Raw genomic sequence first — 19,403 nt, forward strand, 5'->3', positions numbered from 1 at the left:
TTTTATTTTTTTGCTATTGTATTTTATTAAAATTTGATTTTTCTTTCAATTGCAGCGACAGTATGAAGCAAAAGGCGAAGAGAAATGCAACGGAAGCTTTTGATAGTGAAAGAGCGAGGACTAGGCAATTTGATACGGCTAAAGCTAATCAAGAATTACGATTGAGCGACACTCCTGAGACGCAGGAACACCCGCAGCCATCGATTTTCAAAGGAAATCTTAAGGGTTATCAATTAAAGGGCATGAATTGGTTGGCTAATCTTTACGATCAGGTTTGTATTTTATTAAGTTATTTGAAATTAATTTAAAGTTTGTTGAATATGAACTTCAAGTTACTGAAAGTTATTGAAAATTAATTTTTTTTTCTATGCAATAACATTAATAAGTAAAATTATTATTGATTCTTTATTACAGGGAATCAGTGGAATTTTAGCTGATGAAATGGGCTTGGGAAAGACAGTGCAATCGATAGCATTCTTGTGTCATGTAGCTGAAAAATACTGTAAGTGACAAAATTAATTACCGTAGAATAATACAATAAAAATTAATTACAATGCAAGTTATTAAAGTTATTAAAAAGAAATTACAATAATAAAATGAAACGTAATTTATGAATTAATTTTTTTTCGCAGCTGTTTGGGGACCGTTTTTAATAATTTCACCAGCGTCAACGTTGCATAATTGGCAGCAAGAAATGGCGAGATTTGTCCCTGGATTTAAAGTTGTCCCATATTGGGGAAATCCGCAGGAAAGAAAAATTCTTCGACAATTCTGGGATACCAAAGATTTACACACAAAAGAAGCCTCTTTTCACGTTGTAATAACAAGTTATCAACTTGTCATCACTGATTACAAGTATTTCAACAGAATTAAATGGCAGTACATGATTCTTGATGAAGCTCAAGCCATTAAGAGTACAAGCAGGTTAGTTAAATATTTTTCCTTTCTCCTTTAATTTTAATATATCAATTTTTCTACTTGATTAATTTCTATTACTGTTTGTGTTAATCGCTTGCTCTTATTTTCGCTTTTTCAATTTTTTTTTATTTTCTTTATTGTTTTCTTCATTGTTTCAGGCTTCACAGTCTGTGTCCCCTTTTTTAAATTTTGGCCCCTAAACGTACCCTATTTTGAAAATTTCCCCTATTTTTTCTTTTATCTTTTAATTAAAAAAATTCACACCAAATTTAGCATAGTGCTGTTGAAACTTTCAATTGGAAACTTTTGTTTTGAAAGTTTTAAATCTTAAAATTTATAATCGATGAAATTTTTCATAAAATTTATAAAATTTGTAAGATTAGTATTTTGGTGAAGTCAAGTCTCAATTATGTTTAGAAGTTGTTTGTATCTTAAATTCTTATAATTTGCACAAACTTGTTATGACCTACCTTATTTTTAAAAAACAATATTCATCCCAAGAATTGAATTATTTTCAAATGTAATAAAATTATTCGAAGAATTTAAATTATTTTTAAAAATTTATAAAAATCTTTGCAAAAGTTCAATTATTACTTTCAAAAGTTTTTTGCAATTCAATAATTCAATAAAACAATAAAATTTGTTGTAATCAAATATTTTCATGAATAACATTTAATTCGTCGCAGAAAATCAATTATTTTCAAAAATTTTTTAAGTAATTTTGCAAAAGAATTCAATTAGCTCGATAAACAACAAAATCGCATACATTCTTCCCATAAAATCAATTATTCTAAGGAATTTTAATAAAATTCTTTTCCAAAATTCAATTATTTTGATAAATATCAAAATTCATCACAAAAATTCAATTCTTTTGAAAAGTAATAAAATACTTTGCAGAAATTAAATTATTTTTAAAATTTTTTAAAAATTCTCGTCTAGAATTTAATTATATTTATTTAAGTAGATAGAGAAATTCTTCTCAAGAATTAAATTATTGTCAAACATTTATTAAAAATTCTTCTCAAGAAGTCAATTATTTTCAAAAATTTTAATTGTTATGTTTTTAGGACCTTAATTTTTGTCAAATACTGTTTTTTGATTGTGGCCTTTCTCATGAATTCAATTGTTTTAAAAAATTATTATATTTAAATTCTTCTCAGGAATGCAATTATTTTTAAAAAATGTAATAAAATTCTTCAAAAACTTTTCAATTATTTTCAAAAATTGTTATAATAAAAATTTTAAGAAACATTCAATATTATTTATTTTTGTATTTAAATAATTGATTTCTCGTTGAATTAAATTATTATTTTTCCTACTTTTAACTAACGATTCTGTAGAATTAATTTTTTTTGAAAAATTTTAATTGAGTAATAATTAATGTTATTGATTTAAAGTAGAACTTTAGTTAAAAATTCTAGAAAATGTTAATTGAATTGAAATGATACAAATAATGTTGAAGAAATTACAGTAACAATATTCTTATAATAATAAAATTATGACTTTGTCAGTCGGTCATCTTTAATTATTATAAAACATAAAGAAATGGATTACTCCGAGTCGAAGACTCGGAGTGATCGATATCTTTATGCTTTATAATAAAATATTCTTATGAGTTGTTCAATTTGAGAAGGTTTAAATTTGAAATTTTTGAACATCTTAAAAAAAAATGATTAAATATTTATTTTAAATAAAACTATTGTTGTTTTTGAATAATTTTACTTTTGAATAAATTTGTAAATAAATTTAATTGGAACATTTTTTTGAGTATCTAATAATTTTTAGAGTGAATTTATTTTTGTTTTCATTATTGTTCTCTTTCTATTTTTATGCGTAGTTTTTGCGAATTATTTGCAATTATTGCGTGGATCAATTAATAAAGTGTAAATATTTCTTTTTGTTTTCTTTCTATTTTTAAGTGTAGTTTTTGCGAATTATTTTCAATTATTGAGTGAATAACTTGGATGAATTATTAATAAATCATTAATTTCTCTTTGTTCTCAGTATGAGATGGAAACTGTTGCTGGGCTTCAGTTGTCGGAATCGACTTCTTCTGAGTGGAACACCTATTCAAAATAGTATGGCAGAACTTTGGGCTTTGCTTCACTTTATCATGCCAACATTATTCGATTCTCATGATGAATTCAACGAGTGGTTCTCTAAAGATATTGAAAGTCACGCTGAGAATAAAACAGGAATCGATGAAAGTAAATATTATTTTTTTCATTAATTGACAATTTTGATTAAGTAAAAAATAAATTTAAACACTCCTGTGATCAAAATATAAATAACTAATATTTGTATTAATGTGATTAAGATTTGTAATAAGTAGGAAAATAATTTCAAATATTTCGTTAAATAATAACTTTATATTGTGTAATTTTTTTTAGAGCACTTGTCACGATTACACATGATCCTGAAGCCCTTCATGTTGAGAAGGATAAAGAAAGACGTGGAAAATGAGCTTTCTGATAAGATTGAAGTCATGGTCTATTGTCCTTTGACTACACGGCAAAAACTTCTTTACTCAGGTAATTTTTGTTATAACGAGTTAATTCAATTTTTCACTGATTTCATTTTAATTCTAAATTATCTAATTTTTTTTATATTATAGTTTAGAATTTTGCTAATTTAATAATTATAGTGTTACCACAGTTTAGGGAAATCAGGGAGTTCAGAGAAAAGTCTTTCTCTCAAAATTGTCTCTTGCTTTTTTTTGAATCGACAATTTTATAAATTAGTATGTAATTAGTAAAAAAAATTAATTTACATGAAAGAAATTGATTTCGTGAAATTTAAATTTACCGGCGAATTTGTTTTAGCTCTAAAGAAAAAGATAAGAATAGAGGACCTATTACATTATACGGTTGGTGGAGGAGATTCGATGCCGACCGATAAGAATTTCACATCCAATTTGATGAATTTAGTTATGCAATTTCGAAAGGTTTGGAATTTTATTTTACGCACTATTGAATTTTAAAAAATTTTGTCTACTTTTCAATTATTTAAGTTAATCTTTTTTTGTTTTTGCTTCTTTTGTAAATGCAGGTTTGCAATCATCCGGAACTTTTTGAAAGACGAGATGCACGATCACCATTGTTTATGAAAACGGAACCTTACGAAATGCCAACTCTTTTGTATATAGAGGGAATATTGAATGAATCGTTGCCATCTAGAAATCACTTGCTGTACAATAAATTATTTATTTTCGCAACGGAATACATTCACAGATCCCTATTTTGCGAGGGGAATGAGAATTCCTGTTTTTCATTCTCTCGACTAATTAACCTCTCTCCAATGGAGTTGAATAAATTTTTCGTCATTGGCATTCTCTTCAGGTGAGTTTTTGTTGCAATTTGCATTTATTTGAATCACACATTTTTTAAAGGAATTATAATTTAAAAATTATGGTCTAAAATATATGTAAATATAATTCAATTTATGTTAATAATTAAATGATAAATTAAATTTCTCTTAAAAATGTTAATTAGGCTCTGTAGGGCGACACTTTTGGAGCAACAAATGAAACTAAAGAGGCATTGGGAGGATTGGCGAGTGGAGGAAAGTGGTCCGGAGCCTCATAACATCTTCGGGATTTTGAAAAGAAAAATTGAGGCAACAACCCCAGTAACGGAAGATTTAATCTTTACGAGAAAAATTGTCGCAGGGGAAGCTTTCTACACTAACACTACACATTCAATTCACTCAATGCCCGAAACTGTTTCGCATCGAATTTTGAGAAGCAGTAAAGCATCCAAGGACCTATTAAAGGTATTTATTTACTCCTAGAATTGTAATTAAATTTTTAAATTCTCAATGCTAATTTTTTCCATTATTGAAATACTATTATTTCTTTTTATTTATGATCCGAAAAATTGGAGGAAAAATTTAAAAATCAATAAACAAAATTTTAATATTGAATTTAAATAAAAATATTTTCTATTCATTTAGTTGCAGAGAGCAATTGTCGCTGTGAAAATGGAACAAGGAGAAGAATCAAAGTTGACTTTATTGCCGGAACATCCTCACACTCCTCGAGTTCCTGTTCTACGATATTGTCAGCAAACTTATCTTCCACCTTTTCTTTCCGATACAAATCCAAAAGTAAGTAATGACCTCAATGATATCTTACATTAATGTTATTATTAGAGGTGTGCAAAAAGCTCGAAAAGCCGAGCCGAGCCGGGCCGCAATTTTTTCGAGTCGAGCCGAGCCCGAGCCGGGCTCGATGTATCGGGTACCCGAAATTTTCGAGTACCCGAAACATTCGGGTACCCGAATTCACTCGAGTACTCGAATATTTCGAGTACTCGAATGAATTCGGGTAACCGAAATTTTCGAGTACTCGATTTAATTCGAGCTTTTAAATTAAAAAAAATTTTTTTTTGAAAAAAAAAATTTAATTAAAAATTAATGTAGAAAATTTTGGATTTTCTCAAGGGCTCGAATCAAATCGAGTACTCGAAAATTTCGAGTACCCGAAAGTTTCGGGTACCCGAAAAATTCGAGTACCCGAAATTATTCGAGCTTTTTATAAAGCTCGGCTCGGCCCGAGCTCGGCTCGAGCTCGAACTGAATAGGCTCGGCTCGGCTCGGCTCGAAAAATGAAAAGCTCGAAAATACCCGCTCGAGCTTCGGGTTTCGAGCTTTTTGCACACCTCTAGTTATTATTATTATTTTTCCTACATTGTTATTACAACAAAGCATTTTAAAAAATCTTCAATTTCTTTTCTTTTTTTAAAAATTAGGTTCACACTAGTCCTAGAAAACTTTATGTGAGTAATAGTGCAGCTTCTTGTGCGTGGAGAAGACACGATGAATGTGGTGGACTCGTTGGACAACGAATATTGTGGATGGGATGTGAAAAAGCCTTCAATTTGTCACTATTTGAGGAGAAACTTGGACCAAGAATGATATCAACGTCGTCGACGTTTTCTTATCAACAAATTGGAGGTCTTGCCGTTTGCACTCCAATTAATGGATGGTCCAATATCATTGTTCCAGGTAATTTTATTTTTCTGTCTTTAAATGGAATCGTAACTAACTTTGGAAAATCGAAAATTTTATAATTTGCATAATAACATAAGAAATTGAAAATCTCAATTTTTAATAATTTTGAATCTAAAATTATTATTCAAAAACTGAATTTGATATTTAAAAATAAAAAATGTTTGTAATTTACATAACAGTAAATTAAATACACCATTTCGCGCTTAAAATTTAATTTAGAAATACAATAATATTATAATCATACACCTTTTTTATTTTAACTAAATTAAACGAAATTTGAACTGAGTGAGAAAATTTTGATTTCGATTTTCTACTGTTAGCTCTAATTTTGCCTAAAAATGGAATATTTTTCGAATAAAGAAAATAAAATACGTTTTCCTTTTAAAAAATGCTTTCTTTCTTGTTGTTAAATATTTTTTATTCTTAATTTTACAGATAAACAGACATTGGTAACTGACGCTGGTAAACTTTCTGTACTTGATAGTCTTTTGAAAAGACTCAAAGAACAAGGTCATCGAGTTCTTATTTATTCACAAATGACAAAAATGATTGATCTATTAGAGGTGAGTTTTCACATTGTTTTTTGTACAATTAATTCGTTCTTTTATATCTGTTTTCTAATCATTGTTGGATTAAAAACAAAAAATGCAGCAAAGATCAAAATAAATTAAAATTGAAAAAATCAAATTAAATATAGTAAATAAAATTAAACAAAATAAATTATAAAATAATTAAAATTGAAATAATTGAAATTGAATTTAAAAATTTATATAAAAAAATTATTTGAATGTTTTTATTAGTTTTTGAACTAAATTATAATTTGGATTTTATTCCACAAATTACTTTTTGCTAAAGAAAAATTTTAATTCGTATTTCTTATTAAAGTAATTTAGGTTTTACGCTCTCTAGTCTAAGAATTTGAATCAGCAAATTTTTAAACTTTCTTATGTGTTGAATTTTTTCAGGAGTACATGTATCACAGAAAACACACATTCATGCGATTGGATGGCTCTTCAAAAATATCTGATCGTCGAGATATGGTGGCAGATTTTCAAAAGAGGTAATTACTTCTAAAAAGAAGATTTTTATTATTTTTGAACTAAATTAAAGTCGATTAGTAATTCTAATTAGTAAAAATAAATAAAACATTTTTTGTAAATATGAAAATTCTTTTCAAAATATTCAATTCTATAGCCAGATAATTATATTCTTCTTAAATCTTTAAATAATATTTTCATTGAGCCTTCAAATAATCTTCTTATTCAAATCAAAGGGGGCTTTTAACATTTTAATTATATTTTTATGTAAATATTTAGGCTTTTTTCATTCAAATTTTTTCTTTAATTAATTATATATATATTTAAATATTCTTGTTTTATTTTTAAAAATGTAAATTCCTTGAAATTAAAAGCTCAATAATAAAGCGAGTCTCAAAGGGATTATGTATATTCTCAGAGTGCATTAGAACCCTAATTCATTTACATACAAATACACAGGATAGTTACTCGCACGTTAAATCTGCACTTTTCATGTTACAGAGCGGACATATTTGTCTTTCTACTGAGTACAAGAGCTGGAGGCCTGGGAATTAACCTGACGGCCGCAGACACGGTTTGTACATTTTCAAATTCACTTTTCATTCTTCCGAGAAACAAATATAAAGCAGAAAATTTCGAAAAAATGGTCCAAAATCGTAAAATGAAAAGGAATAACTAGGGGTAATTATTATCTAAGTAATTAATTTATATTAATTACTTAGACGATAGTTTGTTATGTGTATTAATTAAACTAACTAAAATAGAAATGTATTCTTTACATTAATAAATTAATAATTATTCAACTATTAGTTTATTAATTAAAAGAATTAGTCATCTATTTTTTTTTCTTTTTTTGTGTGTATGTAACAATTACACAGTAAATAACTAAACAATTTACACAGTTATTTATTTTACTATAAATTTAATAAGAAATTCGGAAAGTAATTTGCTTTTCTCCGTCAAAATCCTGAGAAAAAAATCACTTGTGTGTAAAAATTAAATTATTACGAGAAATTAATTTTTTAATTAATTATTTTTCATTCATTTTTAAATTTATTATTTATTAAGTTAGTGAAATATTTTGAGTAAGTAAAATAAGTAAATTAATCGAATGCATAAGGAGATAATTTACTTTTGTTCATAATTAGTTAAAATTTTTTTAATTAATATTTAGAAAATAAGTTATGTGATAAAATTTGAAATAATTTAATTTCTGCATAGAATTTTATAAAAAATTTTGAAAATAATTGAATTGTTTTGAAGAATTTGATGGAAATTTTTGAAAATAATTCAATTCTTTGGAGAAATTCAATTAAAATTGTATTACAAATTTAGAAAATAATTCAATTCTTTCGAATAATGTAATTAAAATTGTATTGAAAATTTAGAAAATAATTAAATTCTCTCGGGTAAAGTAATTAAGATTGTTTTGAAAATAATTGAATTCTTATGAAGAATTTTAAAACTATTTTTGCAATTTATTGAATTCTTCTGGAGAATTTTATTATTTATAAAAATAATTTGATTCTTGAAACGAACTTTATTACAATTATATTCAAAATAATTGAATTCATCTGAATAAATTTATTATTTATGAAAATAATTGAATTTGTGCAAAAAATATTATTGAAATCTAAAAAAATAATTAAATTCTTACAGATTTTTTCGACGAATTCAATTAAAGTTGTATTACAATTTTTTTCAGTAATTAAATTCTTTTCAGAAGTGTAATTAAAATTATTCTAAAATTATTTCAATTCTTCTAATTTTAAATTTTATTAAAATTTTCAAAATAATTGAATTCGAAGAATTTTATAACTTATGAAAATAATTGAATTGTTGCGACGAATTTTATAATAAATTGTTAAAAAAATTGAATTTGTATCGAAGAATTGAATTAAAATTTTTGTAAATAATTTTAATTTTTACATGGAATTTCATTAAAATGTTTAAAAATAATTGAATTCTTTTGAGAAATTTTAATAAAATTATCAAATTAATTGAATTCCTCCGAAGAGTTTTATAACTTATGAAAATAATTCAATTGGTGCATAGTATTTTATTAAAAATTTAAAAAATAATTGAATTCTTTTAAATTTTTTCGACGAATAATTCAATTCTTATATGGAATTTTATTCAAATTTATTAAAAATAATTGATTTCTTTTGAGAAATTTTATTAAAATTCTATTGAAGATAATTGAATTACTTTCCATTGATTTTCAAACTCATTAATTATTGGGTTAATTAAATATTTTGAGTAAACAAAGTAAGTAAATTAATTGAATCAAGAAGGATGAGATAAATTAATAAATTAGTGAAACAAAACAAATAAATAAATTAAAAATAAAGGCGGAAAGAAACAAAGTAAATTAGGAATTAAATAAAATCGTCGATAAATTAGTTGATTCGATTAATTAACATAATTTAATTATGTAAACGAATACACTAATTCTGATAAATTTAATAAATTTGCAGGTGATTTTCTACGACAGCGATTGGAATCCAACAGTAGATCAACAGGCAATGGATCGAGCTCATAGATTAGGTCAAACCAAACAGGTCACTGTTTATCGATTAATCTGCAAAGGCACCATAGAGGAAAGAATTCTCCAGAGGGCTCGAGAAAAGAGTGAGGTACTTAAAATCTTTTTTTTTCCTTTCTTTATTCATAATCTTCAACCATCGAGAATATTAATTTAAAACAACAATTTTATAAAGTGATAAATCAAGAATGTTAATTTAGAACAACAATTTTATATACAAAGTGATAAATTATGCTGAATCTGTCGCTAATTTTTAATTATATTTCAAACTAAACTAAACTAAACAATTTAATCGAATTTCGAACTATATAATTTAATCGAATTTTAAACTACAGAATTTAACCAAATTTCAAACTATAGAACTTAATCAAATTTCAAACTAAAGAATTTAATAAAAAATTTCAGATTCAACGAATGGTAATTAGCGGCGGTAATTTCAAGCCAGACACCTTGAAGCCAAAAGAAGTTGTTTCTCTTCTACTCGACGATGAAGAAATTGAAGCTAAATGTAAGTATAACTGTACAAAAAAAAAAGACGGAAACTAACGAATATTAAATTAGTCACTTCCAGTTTACTGGAAAAATGAGAAGGGGAATTTTTAAATCAACGGTCAGATTTTTAAATGAAAAAAAGAACATTTAGATAATTAGGATTATTAAAAGTTTGTTTTAAAAAAATTTCGAACACTCAAATAAACGAAAATTTTTTGTTTCAATAATTTTAAACTTAACTTTATTAAATCGAAAAGGATAGTAAATTGAGCATTTCTATACTTTAGAAACATAAAAGTTTTTTACTTTCTTTCATAAAGGCTGCTCATTAAGAATTTATTTTAATATTAATCTAGCAAATGATACGCGAGCCAGCGCGCGGAACGCGGTATTCCATTTATTATTATGTTGTAAATAAAAAAATTTTTATATTAATTAAATTCGATTATTTTCAAGAATTTTAATATAAATTTAATTATTATCGACAATTTTGATGAAATTCTTTTTAAAAAATCATTATTTTCAAAATTTTTAATAAAATTCTTTCAAAAAATTCAATTATTTCCAAAAATTCAGATAAAATTCTTCTAAACAATTCAATTATTTTTATTAATTGTAAAATCCTTTACAAGAATTCAATTATTTTCTTAAATAAGAAAATTCTTTCGCAAGAATTAAAATATTTTCATAAATAAGAAAATTCAATTATTTTTATAAATAATAAAATATGTCGGAGGAATTCAATTATTTTCAATAAAATTTTAATAAAATATCTCGAAGGAATACAATTATTTTTAAACATATTATTTAAATTCAATTATTTTCAAGCGTTTTAATAGAAATTCAATTATTTTCAACAATTCTGATATAAAATTCATCAAAACAATTCAATTATTTTTATAAAAATTGTAAAATTCTTGGCAAGAATTCAATTAGTTTCAAAATTTTCAGTACAAATTATTTTTAAAAATTCGTTTATTTCCAAGAAAATTGAAATAAATTCTTCAAAACAATTTAGTTATTTTAAAGAATTTTAATAAAAATCTTTCCAAGAATTAATTATTTTCAATATAATTTTAATTACATTTTCTCGAAAGAATTCAATTGTTAAAAAAAATGTTGATAAAATTCTTGAAATGAATTCAATTATTTTCAAATCTTTTTATAAATATTTTAAAAGAATTCAATGATTTTCAGTAAATCGACAATTTAATTATTTTAAAAGAATTCAATGATTTTCAGTAAATCGACAATTTAATTATTTTTGAAAATAATTGGATTCTTGAACAGAATTTTATTATAACTTTTTTAAAATAAAATTGAATCTTTAGAAAAAAAAATTATTATTTCTACAATAAATTGAATTTTTGCAAAATTTAAAAAAATTAGTGAATTTTTGAGAAGAATAAATTTTACTAAAATTGTATTATTTAAAGTAATTGAATTCCTATGAAAAATTTACTATTTATTCATTTTATTGAATTCTTTTGAAGAATTTAAAAAAAATGATTAAAAATAATTGAATTTTCCCTTGAATTCAATTGAATTCCAGTGAAAATTTCATTATTTTTAAAAATAATTGAATTCTTGAATTGGATTTTATTAAAAGTTTTTTAAATAACTGAATTTTCTCGGAGGACAAGATTTTTACAAATAATTGAAATTTTCGAAGAAATTAATTAAAAATTTATTGCAAATAAGTGAAATTCTGATAAGATTTTTATTATTTATATAAAAATAATTGAATTTTTGACGAAGATTTTTATTATATTTATAAATTGACTAAAGAATTTTATTACAATTATTGAAAATAATTGAATTCTTCATAAAATTTAATTATTTTCAAATTGCGAACAGATTACCGAAATACAACGATAAATTTTATTTATAAAGATTTTTGTTGAAATTTGTAAAGATTCATAAAGTCTAAAGATTTGTTAAGACTATCAGTAATCATTTGAATAATTGAAAGAAAAAACATTTTTTTTCAAATTAAAAAAGTTCTTTTTCCAAATACGCGAAAATAGCTAGAATTTATTTTTTATTTTCCTTTAATTGGAAAGTGTTCAATGAATGAAATCGGAGCGTTCTAGAACAATTATCAAATATAACGATGGAGTTGAGTTGTTCTCTCATTGAGTAGATGCGCTTAAGTGCATTGGGAGATAGGGTCGGTCGATGAGGACGATGGCATGCATACTACACGCAATTACATTATGCTCATTAGGTTATGCTAATGTCCTAATAACGAATAATAATAATAACAACAAGAAGCACAAGTAATGAAATGTGTTACCCTCGTCTTTTGTATGTATTTATATATACTCATACGTCTATGTTTTCTTGTATATTGCAGACAGTCAACGGAGCGAGGAGAGAAAGCAGAACGCGGAGGAGACTCGCCTTGAGTTAAGTCTACACCATAAGGAGAGGGACCGGAAGAGGAAGCAAACCGCGCTTCCGGTCAAGGTAAAACCCGCGCCCTTACTTACTATAATACAATTCGACATTTCATTCTTCTTTCACTGTTTCTTTTCTTCATCATTTCAATTAATAATTCTTTTGCATTCAAATTTATTCTTGTGCTGTTCGATATTTTGCATTGATTTATTTTTTTCATTTGATTTTTGTCGGTGATTTGGATTTATTTGGTCGGAATTATTTATTTTCAATTCTGATTTTTTGTATTATTGTTCAAAAGAAATTTAATTATTTTAATAACTTTTGCTACAATTTATTTATTAAAATTTAAGTATTATTTTCAATACATTTTTAAATAAATTTCTTTAAAGAATAAAATTATTTTCAAAAATTTTGATGAAATTCTTTGCATAATAATTGAAATTTTTTAAAAAATATTTTTAATAAAATTCTTCGCAGAAATTCAATTATGTTTAAAAATTAACAAAAATTCTCGTCAAAATTTCAATTATCTTTATGAATTATAAAATTTTTCTCAAAAATTCAATTATTTTCAAAACTTTTAATAAAATTCTTGGCGGAATTTCAATTATTTTTAATACAATAAATTTTCGTCAAATTTCTCAAAAAATGCAATTATTCTTAAAAATTTTATTAAAAATTGTCAAGAGAATTCGGTTCTTTAAAAAATTGTTGATAAAATTCTTTATAAAAATTCAATTTTAAGAAACATTCAATTGTTTAATAAAATATTTATTTATATAGTTAAATAATTGAATTCTCGAAGAATTTTCCAAAAAATATTGATTTAAAAATGAATTTCAAATTAAAATCTTTGAAAATTTGAACTTTTTATATTTTTAATTAAGAATTCTGTAGAATTAATTTTTCTCAAAAAGTTTAATGGGCTTTTTGCTTAATTATTGAAAGTTTTTAATTTCTAATATATTTAATTGAAGAATGTCAGAATAATCGAAATTTCGTAAAATTAAATTATAAACAAATGAATTTGAAAATTCACAAAGAAATTTTTCAAATGTTATTAAAAAAAATTAATTTAAAGAAGAATTTTAGTTGAAAATTCTTGAAATGAAGAATCGTAATTATTATAAAACATGAAGAAATCGATCAGTCTGAGTCGAAGACTCGGAGTGATCGATATCTTCATGTTTTATTATAATATTCTTATATTTTATTGAATTTCAAAATTTTTGAATATCTTGATTTCTATTAAAAAAAATAATAAGTAAATTTTCCTCTTTATTAAAAATTTTTGACAATAGTTTTTAAAATTCTTAATTTTTAACTGAATTTGAGAACAAAATTTCTATTCCGATCTCTGAATTTAATTTAAAATTAAAATTGAAATTGAAAATGAATTCGATTATTTGCAGGAAATTCATTATCGAATTTTCTAAATTTGAGATTAATAATTAAAATGAATTTCGTTCAAAATTTCGAAAAGATAATTTTTCTCTGCATTCGCAATTTTAAATCCGCTAAAAAATTAAAATCTTGGTTTTTCACTACTTATTGAAGATTAAAAATCTTGACTAATTAAATAAATCGCTAATTAATTGGCGTAAAATAACAATTTAAAAATAAGAGATTTTTTCGAAATTTGACTCGCACGAATTAATTTGGATTTGAATCTACAAAATTTTAGTACGTTCTGTATATTGTTAGAAAGTTATTATCGAATTTTGAAAATTGTTTTTTCATTTAAAAATTTTTCTTCATTGCCATCGATTTTTCTTTTGTAAATTTCCCCCCTTTTTCTACATTTTCGACATATTTTTCAATAGAAAAGTCATTAGAAAATAAAAATTCTTTATTCTTTCCTCATCATTTTTCGCTTTTCGAAATTTTAACTTATAATTTGTTTAACAAAATAAAAAAAGTAGAAATTTGATTCGAAATTGAATCAGGAAAATTTCCACAGTTTTCCTTATTTTCGTGGAAAGTTATTGAATTTCGGAAATTATTTTTTCTCCAAATTTTTCTATAAGTTGTCACCGAATTTCGTTCTTTTGTAAATTTTCCCTTTTTTGAATTTTTGCCGCATTATTTTTCAACAAAAAAAAGTTTAATTCTCATTAATACTGAATCTGAGACTAAAAATTGAAATGACTGATTTTGTTTGTTTATTGTTAATTGTAAAAATCAAAAAATTATAACAAAATTTTCTTTCAATTTCGACATTTGAAAATTCGATTCGCTCCTTCGAGTCAATTCTTATTCTATAAATTTCAATTTAATCCCATTATTTCGTCAAAAATTCTAGAATTCGTATAAGTTTCGAAATTAAATTTCCGCTTCTTTTGTTAATTTTCCTTTCTTTCTTAAAATTTTTTATTTTTTTTTTTTTTATTAAATTCGACAAAAAAGTAGGAATTTTTCTTAGTTTGGAAAATAATGAATAATTATGATAAATTTTGACTAACTAAATAAAAAGCTAATTAATTGGTCTAGAATTAAAATTTGAAAGAGATTTATCGAATTCTGATTGTTTCAGATTTTATAATTTAATTAGTTATGTCGCAATTAAGAAATTAATTTCTCTTTCAGTTTTCTTTTTGAAATATATCTTCTAATTAAAATTTCATCTTTTCTTTCCAGAATGAAGCAAAAAAGCCATGTTTAGAGGAAAATGATCTCTTCAACACAACTGAATTAACGCAACCAACACAAAAATTGGGATTAATTGCCAATAAAACGCAACGTTGTCCATCGCAGAATAATCATCAAAATCTTCAAACACCAGACTTTACGAATGACATTGGAAATATTGGGAGTCCCGAAAAATCAGAGGTTCTTTCTTTTTTCTCTCTTACATCTTCATTTAGTTAATTAGCATTTTTGGTTATCTTCATTTCAAAAAGAAGCGACATTCACAATTACCCTCATTCATTAAGAATTCATTTTTAATTTTCGCTTCATTTCTATTTTTAAAGTTAAGTAATAAAAAATAAAAAGAATTGAAAGAAATAAATTATTGATTTTTGTTATTTTTTACAGGATGAAACGAGTAATGAAGGCCTGGTGGTCGATGTGGATGGTCCAGTGTCGGCGACCGACTTTAGAAATTCTCATTTACCTTCTTCGCAATTTGGAGATGTACCAAAAGTCGCTCGACTGGGTCATCATTTCACCTTTAGCTCGGGCTCGGGAATAAGGATGCGGCCAAATGTTCGCGGTACAAGTAAACGAGGTAGACCACGAGGATCCCGTAGAGGTGGCCCCATAGGTGGCAAAGGCAGAGGGATGCTGTTGCTCCATCCACCATCTATTAAGAATTCCACTTCTACTGGTCACCTGTCGCCTTCATCCTCTCCCTCGCACTCTACCACAATCTCCAACGACTTGAACCCGCAGTATGGTGAGTATATATCCATCTGTTGTTTTTCTTCTCTATATAAGCATCAGGAAAAAAAATGAGAAGAAGAAGGAGATAGAAATGAAAGCCGGCCATTTAACGCCTGCGTTTCTCCGCAATCCAAACAAGATTTTATCTTTAGTGTTTTTTTTTCGAAAAAATATTTATTGACTCGTACTTTTATTTTATTTTTTTTTCATTTTCATCTTTTAATTTACAGTGTGAGGGTACCCACTTGTTCCTGATTTCTCATATTTCGGTCTAAAAATTAATCATAATTTTTATAATCGTGGCCTATATTTTTCTTTTTATTTATAAATTATAATAATAATAATAAATTTTATTTTTGAAAATTTTTTTTTTATTTATTTTTTAATAATTTACACTTTATACGGCATATTTTTTATTTTGTTTACTTTGTTTATTTTATTTATTTTACTCATTTATTTTATTTTATTTACTTCCTTTATTTAATTTCTTTTATTTCATTTATTTTATTTATTTCGTTTATTTTGTTTCTTTTACTTCATTAATTTCGTTTATTTTATTTAATTTCTTTATTGTATTTATTTTATTTATATTAACAAATTCGTTTTTTAATAATTTTTTTTTCAACAATTCACCAAATATAAATTTGTGATTATTTATTCTTTATTATTAACACAAGTGCGTGATATTTTGGCGTCCATTGTTAGTTAAAAAAGTTTTTTTTGAAATTAAATGAAAATTTATTATTTTTTAAAAAATATAATTTTTTGAAATATAATTCTTCAAAAATCCGATTATATTTGAAAACAATTTTAAAAAGTAATAAAATTAAAGTCTTTCAAATATAAAATTTATTTCTATGAAATTTGATAAAACTTTTAATTGTTTTAATTTTTTAAATTATTTTCGGAAATTGAATTAATCTACAAAAAAATTTTAATTACAATTTTTTAAAAACCTAACTTTTATATTTAGAATTTCTACATTAAATTCTTTAAAAAATCAATAATTTTTTATAAATAAATATTTAAAAACTTATTGTTATTTATTTTAATTGAAATAATTTCAATGTAAAACCTTTTGAAATTTAATTATTTCTAAAAATTACAGTTGAAATTTTTTCAAAAGTCAATTATTTTTTAGAATTTTTGATTAAAATTATTTAAAAAAATTTTTAAACTATCCCAAAGTTTAATAATTTTGAAAGGAAAATAAGATTTATTAAGAATTTTTTTTAAATAAACATTAAAATATTATTATACTTTAACGGCGATAAAATGTTAAAAAGATTTTAATTCAAAAACCTTTTGAAATTAAATTATTTCTTAAAATTCCTGATATTATAACGCGTTTAACATTTAATTATTTTTCAAAATTTTATTTTTTTTTTAAATCAATTCTTTTTAGAAGTTTCAACGATAATTAAATTATTTAAATACAAATTTTTTTATAAAATTTAATTATTTTCTAAATTTTTAGTAACAATTCAAACAACAACAATTCAACAATTTTACAATTTTTTTCAAATTATTTCTGGAATTCAAATATTTTCAAAAAAGTTTGAATTGAGATTTTTTAAAAACCTCATTTCTTTAGAATTTCTAAATAAAATTTTTCACATTTAAATAATTTTTGTTTAAAAAATATTTGAATACTTATCGTTATTTTATTTGCTCACAAAAAATTAAAATTTCAAAATACTCTCAATGAAAAATATTTTGAAATTTAATTATTTTTAAAAATTAGAACTGCAATTCTTCTAAAGGAAAAAAATTAAGTTATACAAAAATTGTTGTATTTAAATAATTCAAGTATCAATGAATTCTAATAAAAATTGATTTAAAAAAGAATTTCTAAATTAAAATTTTGAAAATAATTGAATATTAGAAGCGTTATTGCTGGAATTTTGAGAAATAATTAAACAAATGGTATTGAATTGAAATTATTTTGAACTTTTAATTTCTAATGGAAAAATAAATAACAATAAGTAGTACCTATTCAAATATTTAATAAAGAAAAATTAACGAAATTTGAAAAATTTCATTTAGAAATTCTGAAAAATTAAATTTTTTAAAAAAACGTAATTAAAATTCTTTAAAAAACAGTTAAATTCCCGAAAATAATTTTAAAAAATTGAAAAATAGGAAATTTTGTCAAATTTTATATTTCAATGAATTTTATTTATTTTTACAAATTCGTTTTTTAATTATTTTCTTCTGAACAATTCCACAAATACAAATCTGTGGTAATTATTTCTTATTAATTTTTTATCTAATTTTATTAATTTTATTAATTTTATTAATTGTATTAATTGATTAATTTTATTAACTTTATTATGAATTTTTCCATATTTAAAAATAACAAAAAAACCTAGGTACTTTTTTTGTTTTTTTTTAAACACAAAAGTAAATAACACATGTATCTGAAACAATTCCGAAGGGAGTTATAAAAATCTTTCTTTTTTTCAGAAGTAACAGTTGTTGAGTATAAACGATTGGGAGTTGAATTTGCAGGGGGTAGTGAAAAGTTGAGGGGCAAAGGCGATAAAGGCGCGAATCGATGCCCTTAATCCTCGTTGGGACTCTTTGCTTAAACTCCCCCATTGACACTTGGTCAAGTTCTCATGGGTATTTGAAAAGTCTTTGCTGATTCCCCTTTGGCAACGAAAAAAAAAAATAGAAAGCAGTAATAGTATCGAAATTCCCTTGCGAGCACATGTGTTCTCAACTGATGCGAACACTTATATTACACAACCCCCTTGGAGGAGAGAATGAAGTGCGAGAGAAGCGCGAAGGGGATTTTTCACGACACAAAATGCCCTGCAAAAAAAAAAGAGTTTGTGACTCACTAATCTTGATTAAAGGGAGCTTCGAAAGAGAGAGAGAGAGAGAGAGAGACCCTTTTGGAAAACTTTTTAAACACTCTTTTTGTATATATATTTGTATGTATGTACACACAGGAGCTGTTTATTGCCACTCACTCCCACTTGCTTTTCATTTATTCTGTTTGAAGTTTTAATAACTCTAAGCAAATTGTATTTTGCTTCTTTTATTATCTCAGTTTGTGATCGAAATTAATTTTATCCAATTCTGAATATTGATAATGGTTGGAAGTAATTTAAATTCTATTTATTTCTATTTAGGATTTTTTTCAGTGAAACTGAATTAATTTTTTTCGCATTTGCTTCCTTTATCGAATTTCTGTCTTTATTCGTCCTTTTTTCAAAAATTTTTCGTCCAACATTTTTGACTTAAATACCATTTTTGATCGATTTGAGTATTATTTTATTTACTTGTAAATAATACAATAATCCATTTATTTCTATTTTGTAAATTTAAAAATTTTATATTTTCAAAATACGAACATCAATTTTTGAATAATATTTTAGATTCAAGATTTTAATAAAAGTCTTTGACGAAATTAAATTATTTTCTTAAATAATAAAATTCTCAACAAATAACAATTATTTATAAAAAGCATAATTAAAATCAATTATTTTCAAGAATTTTTCAAAACAATTCAATTATTTTTACAAATAGGTAATAAAAATTCTTCGAAAGAAATCAATTATTTTCAATATAATTTTTTAACAAAATTTCACGAAAGAATAGAATTA

General features: G+C 24.0%; 1 protein-coding gene across 1 annotated transcript in view; it reads left to right on the forward strand.

The window, feature by feature from the left end:
* LOC122510663 (chromatin-remodeling ATPase INO80) overlaps positions 1 to 19,403 on the forward strand; it is a 40,430-nt gene that overhangs the window by 4,804 nt on the left and 16,223 nt on the right. The window contains exons 9-26 of the mRNA XM_043625461.1: positions 56 to 272; positions 415 to 502; positions 633 to 924; positions 2,923 to 3,125; positions 3,309 to 3,449; positions 3,741 to 3,862; positions 3,967 to 4,256; positions 4,410 to 4,689; positions 4,870 to 5,022; positions 5,667 to 5,922; positions 6,364 to 6,491; positions 6,894 to 6,988; positions 7,467 to 7,539; positions 9,443 to 9,601; positions 9,916 to 10,018; positions 12,359 to 12,471; positions 15,043 to 15,234; positions 15,442 to 15,802. Of these exons, the coding sequence (XP_043481396.1) occupies positions 56 to 272; positions 415 to 502; positions 633 to 924; positions 2,923 to 3,125; positions 3,309 to 3,449; positions 3,741 to 3,862; positions 3,967 to 4,256; positions 4,410 to 4,689; positions 4,870 to 5,022; positions 5,667 to 5,922; positions 6,364 to 6,491; positions 6,894 to 6,988; positions 7,467 to 7,539; positions 9,443 to 9,601; positions 9,916 to 10,018; positions 12,359 to 12,471; positions 15,043 to 15,234; positions 15,442 to 15,802 (3,266 nt within the window). The remainder of the gene's footprint in view (positions 1 to 55; positions 273 to 414; positions 503 to 632; positions 925 to 2,922; positions 3,126 to 3,308; positions 3,450 to 3,740; positions 3,863 to 3,966; positions 4,257 to 4,409; positions 4,690 to 4,869; positions 5,023 to 5,666; positions 5,923 to 6,363; positions 6,492 to 6,893; positions 6,989 to 7,466; positions 7,540 to 9,442; positions 9,602 to 9,915; positions 10,019 to 12,358; positions 12,472 to 15,042; positions 15,235 to 15,441; positions 15,803 to 19,403) is intronic.

The sequence above is a fragment of the Leptopilina heterotoma genome, unplaced genomic scaffold (genome assembly GCF_015476425.1).
Source record: "Leptopilina heterotoma isolate Lh14 unplaced genomic scaffold, ASM1547642v1 Lhet_73, whole genome shotgun sequence".
Lineage (NCBI taxonomy): Eukaryota > Metazoa > Arthropoda > Insecta > Hymenoptera > Figitidae > Leptopilina > Leptopilina heterotoma.